At 35.7% G+C, this 10,379-nt stretch overlaps 1 protein-coding gene across 2 annotated transcripts in view; it reads left to right on the forward strand.

The window, feature by feature from the left end:
• The window catches only part of LOC123542957 (thrombospondin-2-like), a 30,574-nt gene extending 24,141 nt beyond the window's left edge, over positions 1–6,433 (forward strand). For both annotated transcript variants that reach the window (XM_053531530.1, XM_053531529.1), the window contains one exon: positions 338–6,433. In XM_053531530.1, coding sequence (XP_053387505.1) covers positions 338–546 — 209 coding nt within the window. In that variant the 3' untranslated portion in view covers positions 547–6,433. The remainder of the gene's footprint in view (positions 1–337) is intronic.
• The last annotated feature ends 3,946 nt before the right edge of the window (positions 6,434–10,379 follow it).

The following is a 10,379-nucleotide window of genomic DNA, read 5'->3' on the forward strand; positions in this document are numbered from 1 at the left end:
AAAAAAAAACCGAGCAAAATGGGTAGAGCTACAGTGGTTACTGTGTAAGCTAGGTGGCCAGTGAATAAGAAATCATGTTTCCGAATATACTACATATCCTGCACAATAATGTAATGGACCGTCGCGAAATCACGCCCCGCCAGGTGGTCGATTAAAATGGACTGATAAATTAGCAAAGTGTAAACATGTTTCACTAAATGGTTTGCCAGTGCATTACAGTCCTCGTGATAAGTTACTTTTCGGTATTTGTTAATTTTTAGATGGATAGCAATTTCACAAAGTTATATTGTATCAAAGCAATCACATAGATTTCCATTAGATGTTTGTTCAATTTAAGTGGACGGCATTTTCTCGATATGGTTAAGATGGTCAAAGTGTACAAGAACTTGCGGCGGCGGAGAACAGACGAGAAATAGAACGTGCGTGTTCAGTCCACCTGATGCCCCTCGTGGCCAAAATTGTATTGGTCCATGGAACGAAACTCAACCGTGCAATGAGAACTCGTGTCCCTGTAAGTCATTTTCCTACTTGAATGTGGAGTTTTGATACCAAAATATGCAGGTGAACGCCATTGATATAAACATTGAAGCAGTGTTTCTTTTTCTTCTTTTTTTTCTATATTTTAGAAAGTTAATTTTACTAAACAGCTCACTTTTTGCTAAATGCTTTGGAAATACCTACTGATATCTTCAATTTTAAGCGTGCGCAGAAATAACAATTTAATTCTCCTCTTATTTAATCCGTAATATTTGCGTTATTATTGTTCATTCTTGTTATTATAATTTAAAATCAAAGCACTGAGAATAGGTATTTCAATGACCTTGACCTTTAATGTAAACAAATATGGCGGCCGCCGATTGAAAGTAGGTAGTGCCGCTCGTTTGAAAACTCATAAATTCACTGGTGATTTTTTCGGCGGAAAAGACATTGTTTTTAAAAATCGGTGAATCTTTGCTTTTATTTAGTAACATAGAAAGTTGGAAATGAATTTCGATTTTATAATTAGAGCAGCAAACAAAAAGAAATTTCTACAGATGATGGATTAGGCCTACCTTGCAAGTAGGCTATTATTGCAGAAATATAATCATTATCAACAGCATTTACAAGCGATATGCCTCCAAAATTTTCAATCGAAGAGTGCTCACTTCGCATGCGCAACGGAAGTTATGAAATTCTTTGGGAGAAGCAATTATTCACTTTCTGTTACTATCACCACTAAAGGGGAAGTAATTAAAACATTGTTATTTATGCATTCTGAAACTTATCCCTTTGTTGGAAGTAGTGGTCTCCCTTTTGTTTACATTTTTTCTTCAATCAAGAGAGAAAAAGTAGGAAAAACAGTTTTATGGAGAAGAATCTTTTTTGCAATAAATTCAACTAATTTTCTAACATTTTTAGAAAGATATTGCTTTAAGAAATGAAGTAATATTTTGAAAAATAGGAAATGTATTTTTTTTAAAAATCTCATTGAAATAGCTACTGAGAGGACTGACCTTGACAGCTTCTGGCAATGGACATGAACAGTTAGCTTAAGTTTGGTCATACTACTTTGGAAATACTTTTGATAGATAAACATTTTCAACCCTTCTTTACCAAATCAAGGGGTAAAACTCAAAATCTTTGTTGAATTAAAACCATTTTTAACAAAGCAATGGGGAAACACTACTTTTACTGGAACAGAAAATATGGGCAAAGGTCATGGACTAACTGATAATTATGTGATGTTTAGAGATTCTAGTTATAACAAGAGCTTAAAGATCACTTGCATGAAAAGACTGATCACTGCGCACTAACCTTAAATCACTAATCATGGGTCATTTATAAGCCTTAAATGACTTCCGTGTTAAAAATGTGATCTCAGAAGTTTTCAAAAAGTAAAACAAACTTGAATTACGTAAAAATCAGTGGTACGGTTAATCTGTGGGCACGCTCCGCTGCCCACGAAAACATGTTTACAGAGGCCAAAAGAAAACAAAACAAAAAAAAACAACAAAAAAAACAAGAAACAACAACGACTCTTTCAAGAGATCTAAAGCCGACGCTATGGTTCCGATTCTTGGACGATATATTCTTGATCTGGGACCATTCTTATAAAATTCATTAGTGTCATCAATAAATTCCATTGATCAAATTTTCACATGCTATTTCTCTGGAGGAGGTGTCCTTTCTGGATGTGACTGTTAGAAAGACTGGTTCATTATATATTGAAACAAGTGTTTATGTGAAAAATACTAACATTCATCAATATGTAGAATATTCTTCTAGTCAACCCAAATCTTGTAAAGATGGAATACTTCAAAGCCAAACAAAAAGGTATAGAAGAATTATTTCGAATTATAACTGTTTCCAAAAGTCAGACTTTTATTCTAGAACGAAATTATCCACGTGAACTTGCTGACAGAACTGTTGAAAAAGTGTCAAAGTTAAGGCAAGAACAGGCACAATCTGACTAAAGTACTTGATCTTCTAAACGAAGATCTGAGAACGACCCATTCACATACGTCTTCTGTATATTTTGGATTTCCAGTATTGCTATTTGTATTTTAATCAATCAGACGACTTGTTCGAATGTCAAAGAGTAAGAAAAATGTGCAGTCATTCTAGGGCTCGAACCCGGGAGCCCTCGCTTAGAAAGCAAGTGGCCTACCGACTGAGCTAACCGGCTATCTGCTACATTACGAGATAAGAATTGTAAATTTCAAAAGTCAAGGCTACAGGTAGATTTGCAAAATGTTGTAAGTTAAGCTCTGATTCGCTAGCGAAAGGGTCGTCAGAACGAGGCTATGAATAGGTCGTTCTCAGATCCTATGCGTAGCGTAATAGGAGATGTACTTCAGTCAGATTAAGAACAGGCACTAAATACTACTGAAAATCTTTAAAACTCTTTGATACCGTTTGTTATTGGGTACAATCCTTCTTTACCTATACTATAGGAGCCATGCACAAGTACTGGGACTTGTTATGCCTTTCAAAGAATGAAAGTGTAACATTTTTACATACTTTCAAATCAGTTCTAGCATTTAAACGTGCCAAAAATGTTCGGGACTTTTTAGTTCGTTCTTCTTTCAAATGTTTACAAGATAGTGATACTATTTACTCACAGAGATGTAACAGGCGGAGATGTACACACTAGACTAAATTTCAATTAAGACAAAGGAGCCCACTCGCTCGGAAATATTCGTAGATAGTCTACGTGTAGAACTTTTTTTACAATTGGTATATAATGTTTCGAAGGGTTTGAGTTCAGATCTCGGCGAGGTGATTCTGGTTTTGGTTTTAGGATTTTTAAATATATTGATTTTATTTTCAGTCAGAAAAGATGATTATTTTATACAAAACGAGTTTCTATATTTGATTTACATTTAACTGCTATACAGCATAGAAGTAATCAACAAGCATTTTTTCAAAACAAACTTCCAGTCTTTTAGGGGAGTAATATATTCATTTTGTTTTCACTTACACATCTATGAGTTTTTATTATTAGAAACTTACACCATACCCGTCATACTCAAAAACGTGTTTATTTTTTCTATTTCATCATCAGATATAAAATTTTGGCATTATTTATCTTTAATCAAGATATAACATGTTCCCAAACGCAGTTCATCGTAGAATACCCCGTGTTTTGAGTTCTTATGCGTAAGAATAGATCACGAAATCCGTAGGCCTGAGTAGTATATTGTTTCGCATTATAAGAACGAAAAACTCGGGTTATTCTACGATAAATCAAATTTTGGAACTTGTTATTTCGATTCTAACACGACATACTAGCTCTAGTATCAACAGTGTTGTAAAGATAGTAACTAATTTAGCGACCGTGCTAAGCACCTGGATCGGATGACGTCATTGCACGCGCATGGGTTATTGCAGAATTATTTGCTCTACATGTATGTAGGTTATATGCTAGTCGTGTTAGAATACTGTATAAATGACGTTTCGTTTGTTCAATATAGATCTATGATAATGCGAGATAATTATGTATATTTAGGATATAAACTAAAAAATATTCACTTAGAATAAAAAGCAAGCAACTCTGATCAATCATTTGAAGGTGTTGATAGCTAGATATGTAGATTTAATTTTAAAAAAATGACTGCCATTTCGATGAAGTCATAACTCAATCCAGTTGGCGTCATGGCTAAAGAATGAATTTCAGACATGGCGGAACAAATAGGTATACGTCAAAATTAATCTTTTTCCAATCGCACGGGACCCAACTTGACTATGGCATCTAAAAACAAAGAAAAATATCAAACAGGGAGTGCCACGCACCAAAAGCGCAGCCTCCTCAAAACGAACCCCCCAGCACGCAAACGCGTGCACCACACTCACACTCAAAGCTTACACATCAGGACAAAACGAACAACACACACACACACACACACACACACACACACACACACACACACTCAAAACCAACACATAAGGACAAGACGAACAATAAGCATACACACATGCGCGCACACAAAGTAAACACACAAGGACAAAACGAACAAACAAAGGAACACAGTGGGGCACCGCCTTGGAACGGTCAGTGGCAAAAACACCACTGGGGAGCTTAAACCGGTTTATGGTGCGCGCCCAACCTCACTCTAAGGCGAAACACTATAACTTCTCTTTTAAAAAGCTTTATTGTTTTATATCTATGGAGATGTATCAATATGTCTGAAAACACCAACAATAAGCACCAAATGCGAAAGTTAGTACGATATGGAAACTAAGTATATGTTAAACGTACGTTGGCTTAATATGTCCTAGCACTTATACAACACTCTTATCCACTAATATTGAGGCACCAGAGGTCCTCAGTACTCTCCGCGTGAGGCTCCTACAATATTTTTATTTTATACCACAGTCACACATACGGCGCGGTTAGCTACGTCTAGCAACGGATAAAAACGTAGTAATCCGTATCGATCCGTACCTGAGCCGTACTGATTGGTACGGATTGATACGAATTACTACATTACAGTACGGCTCAGGTATGGATCGATACGGATAGATACGGATTACTATGTTTCTACCCGTGGCTAGACGTAGCTATCCGCGCCGTATGTGTGACTGTGGTATTAGCGAATGCTTTAGAAATTACTAAATTATAACGTAATGCAGACAGATTTATTGCCGTAATCTGATCAGTTTTTCTTCCATGCTAGAACGGATTTTCCTTGGTTTTGTCGGTGCTAAAAAACTCGTCTTACATCACTGGGTTTAAGATGACTCATGTGTTGCAGTTTATGATAGAATGCGTAAATCCCTACACTACTATAGTTAAAAAGTGCACAAAAGAAAATCTTTCTTCCTTTAATCAAAGAATACAATATGTAAGGAAAAAGTCTATTACTAGCTGAATGTGCGGATGAAATATCTGGCTCCCGAGTAACTGTTTTTCGGTAACTCGGGAGAACCTCGTTACCTCCTAAACCTGAACAAATGTAGTTCATATAGTGTAAAAATCAGATGAAAGGTTAATTTATTCATCATTGTTATGACCGAGTTGCATTTCGAAATATTCCGTTTCTAAGATAAATGGTTAAACTATCTAGATTTTTACTGTCCAAAACTATGGATTAAAATGCCATACTTCAATTTTCTACTTTAAATGTGTGAATACATTTACTTAAGAAACATTGTTTAAAAAACGTTAATACTTGACCGTAGATGTAAACGTTTTCATTCTCTCAGTGGATGTATCTTTTGGAATGATTTGTATTTCAACTTAAAAATGATGGACTCAAATAATGTTTGTTTTGACTTATTTTGAAGGGAAAGTATTTTCAGGGCGAAGCTGTAGCAGCATCAAATGCAGACGACACGATATGTCACGTAGATATCATTTTCAGAAGATAAATTTAATGATCTTGTCTTTTTTGTTAATATGTATTGTTTTTTTTTTTTTTGTAATTTAATGAAGCATGATTTTTTAACATGTAAATGTCTGAATGATTATTGAGCATGAAGAGTAGAGATAACGTGTATGTGGCTCTTGAGCTCAGATAATCTAAACGTCTAAATCTAAATCTAAATCCCAGACATTGAGTTTACATCCCGATCTTACAGCATATTTTTTTCATGCTTTTGTGCATATTTTATCCGGTAAGTTTGTTCATGCTTTTCCCTTTTGTTTGTATTTATACCGTTTGTATATCTTCGTCCTTTTGTTCACTTTAGTTCGATTGTTTATCTTTAGTCTGATTGTTTATCTTTAGTCTGATTCTTTATCTTTAGTCCGTTTGTTTATCTTTAGTTCGATCGTTTATCTTTAGTCCGAATGTTTTTCTTTCGTCAGAATGTTTATCTGTAGTATAATTGTTTATCTTTATTTCAGGAGGAACAGCATTCTCACACGCCAGTGCTCTTTCGGACGTTGCTATTTTGTTTCATGGTTAAAGATATGCTTCGTATGTGTTTAATAAAAACGATGTAACTGTGATTTTTATCCTTTATGTTTCATCGTAATCTGTATAACAATACGCATGCGCATTAGCCGAAGCTATATTTTCACAGCTATTAATTATTTTGCATTTAAAAAAAAACATAAAGGAAAACAATATAGAATTTTAAAAATAGACTGTGTTATTTGTGGACTTGTATAAATAAAAGTCAAAAATATAAATAGGTCAAATCAAAGATCACGTGCCGTTTGCAGACGATAAAAACGCAGATCAATTTCTTACATTTTAATGAATTCATACAATCTATTTTTGTGCTGAGAATCTCACGTCTAGGATATCGGTCACACGAAGAAAGATCCTCGCCAATGGATATCTGAGCAAAGTGTCGCCGATTTCGGACGACTTCTGTTTACTAAGTTTGCCGTCATCGAAAACAAAACTAGGTTGGCATTTCACAAAATCGTTGTCTGTTAACTATTTAACCTATTATCGGAAATATCGTATAAATTTGCCACAAAAATTGAATACCACTGAACGGGCTTAATAAATGCCAAAATAACCCCCCTTCATACCCCCCCCCCCCCCCCCCCCCCCTCACGCGAGTCTGGTGAATTTTGTATAAAATAAGAATAGCTCCCCGTCAAATCATTGGGAAACGTTTCTGTTTAACATCTCTGGAACGCATCTATGACTATTCATCGAAAGACTTTTGGTCGAAAAGACAGACAGAAAGCACAATTGGTCAAGTGTACAATTGGTCTCGTAGGACATTGTGTCGTGAAAAGGTATTGTATTCAGTAGACTTTTTCAACCCGATTAAAGGAGACTCGAACATAGTTTTTCAGCTTCTAATTTAGTGAGGTAATTCGACAAATTCCGCAAAAAGAATTCTATTATTGAGAGGAGAGTATTGAAATGATGTCTCTTAAAACTGCTTGCGGATTTGAAATCCAAAAGTTGAGACGACACAATGAATATTTTCAAACTAGTTTCCAAAGGTTTTTTTAAAGTTCAAATACATGTCATTTTGTGGGACGTTGTCGTATCATAAATCATTTATACTGTGACATGGAAAATTGGTGTTCATAAAATCCTTGACACTTGTAAGAGACAAAATATTAGTCGGTTTATCTATGTTCAGTGATGGCAACTTTTTGGCGGCAAAATAATGATATATTCAAAAATATAATTTACATATTGAATAGACATGACAACTTTAAGTGAATACGCATTGACACATGCCAGTCATAGTCATTGCTTATTTCACATGTCAGCCATAGTGATAAATTATTATGGATTACCCATTACAAATGCCAGCAATAGTGGATCCGCACTGACACATGCCAGCCATAGTGATTACTCATTACACATATCAGCCATCGTGATTATACGCATTACAAATGCCAAAAATGGTGATTGTTCATTATCATTCACAACAATATCAGATTATCCACTTACTTCATAACGGTTTTTCGACATTTTCTAGCATATCAGATTTTCAGAGACTTATATTCCCATAAAGAACTAGAGGGGGTGTTAACCTTTATATAAGAAAACTACAGTTCGTTAAATACAACCCTCTGAATTTACTACTTTTCGCTTCTTTCAATTTCTCTTTTCGAGACATTAAATTCTTACGCCGCCATTTTTACCTAGCATGCGGTAGGAACATGCCGATTTCAATAGAATGCAAAGTGATACATACTGAAACGCGGTAGAGTAAAAGTAAGCACGTTGCTGCCGAGAAAATGCTCTAGGAAAGGAAAAAAGATTAGTACTATTTATATTTGGACTACTTGTGATAGACCTGCGGAAGCTTACATTCTGTTTGGTAGTGATCAGCCATAACGGCTAATCGATACGCTTGATAAGCTGTTTTCAAGGGAGACAATTTCGCCAATAAGCCAGCAAATTGGCTTAGATTTCTGGGTATGATTGCCTAAAACTCATGAAATCACTTTATTTTGACTATTTGTTTAAGATTTATAACAGATGAGAGTGTCGTCCAGAAACAAATGAGAGAGATCTTGTCCCAAGGTTATAAAACCAAGTTTGTTCTCTAGCATCTCTAGCATTCCTTTTCCTGCAACTGACAAGTGGCAAGCTTTTCATGCTGGACACGACTGGTTCTGCCTTTGCGATCATTGTAGATCCCGATCAGCATGCACATCCGTGCAGTCTGATCATGATCTGCACTGTTCGACATTCAGTCAGTATCTATTGGTTAGCACCCCTTTTAAAACACTTAATGGTACTATCCAAATTGAAAGATGGACAAGTCCATTATAGAAATTTCGCAGGCAGGGTAAGGGATTTGACTGGTGTCCAACCTAGAAGCTTTACGCCAACCATAAACCATCTTTGTTCTGTTAACATTTTCCAGAACTTCCAAATTATCTTTGAACGGGTTACTTTATCACGGTGTGCGTGTTTAAATGCAACATTTAATCACCACATTTAATCACCGGTACAATGTTAAACAGCTGTTTTTGCGGCCGTGACATTGTTTAAATCAGCTGTTTACCAAAAACCGGTGTTCCATGAAAATCGTCTGCTTTATAAATTTAATACTTATTTTAGTATATGACGTACCGTGAGGGTCGAAAATGCCGACATATTTCAATTAGTATGACCCTGGTTGAGAATTAGCTTAAAGCTATATCATTTAGTACGGCCAAGGGTCAGACAATTTCAATTTGTATGATACTAAATCGAATAAGTACGATCCTGAATTAAGATAAATCTATTTAGCTTTAAGACAATTCGGATTAGTACGACCCTGGTTCGGACATGTTCCAATTAGTATGACCCTGGGTCGGACATATTCTAAATAGCTTTAAGACAATTCCGAATTAGTATGACCCTCAATTACAGCAGCCATCTTTAGTACGACCCTGGGTCGGACATATTCCAATTAGTATGACCCTGGGTCGGACATATTTACAATTAGTATGACCTTGGGTCGGACATATTCCAATTAGCTTTAAGACAATTCCGGATTTAGTATGACCCTCAATTACAGCAGCCATCTTTAGTACGACTCTGGGTCGGACATATTCTATTAGTATGACCCTGGGTCGGACATATTTACAATTAGTATGACCCTGGGTCGGACATATTCCAATTAGCTTTAAGACAATTCCGAATTAGTATGACCCTCAATTACAGCAGCCATCTTTAGTACGACCCTGGGTCGGACATATTCCAATTAGTATGACCCTGGGTCGGACATATTCTAATAAGACAATTCCGATTAAGTATGACCCTCAATTACAGCCGCCATCTTTAGTACGACCCAGGGTCGGACATATTCAAATTAGTATGACCCTGGGTCGTACTAAATTAATTAACTTAAAGACATATTATTTAGCTTTAAGACAATTGAATTAGTATGACCCTCGGATCATACAAAATACCAGAAATGCACCAAATTCACTGACCAATGAAATCAGGTGTTACATTTTCTTGTACATAATCGTCTATATCCAGAGTACCATAGGTCAGTTGAAATAAAATTTTGAAATCTTGAAAACAGTTATCATAAAATGTCGCTTTCAAGTTTCCTTGATCGTGTGAGGGATATAGTAAATAGTGTACTTTTGATACGCGTACACAAAACGGTGTAAATGATCAATCGATTAAATATTCGCTTATGAGGCTTAATTAGTTGCTTTTAAACATTAAAGCGCATGTGTGCCAGGTTCTAAGTTTGTCAGATGGCCATGGGACATCATGCTGACAGGACAACACGCCTGAAATTTCAAAATCAAAATTGACTTTCCAGCTGCAGACACTTGTCCTAGGCAAAATCTGTCGAGAATGTATATATAGCCATATACCTGAATCACTGCAACAATCACTAAAAGATTATTATTATTGGTTGCTAAAAAGGAAAAATGTTACATAAGCAAGATCAAATAAATGGCATGAAATACGAAATTGAATGTACGCACAAATAATCTCAAAAAGATATAGCACGCGCTA

Source organism: Mercenaria mercenaria, chromosome 19, assembly GCF_021730395.1.
Source record: "Mercenaria mercenaria strain notata chromosome 19, MADL_Memer_1, whole genome shotgun sequence".
Taxonomy (NCBI): domain Eukaryota; kingdom Metazoa; phylum Mollusca; class Bivalvia; order Venerida; family Veneridae; genus Mercenaria; species Mercenaria mercenaria.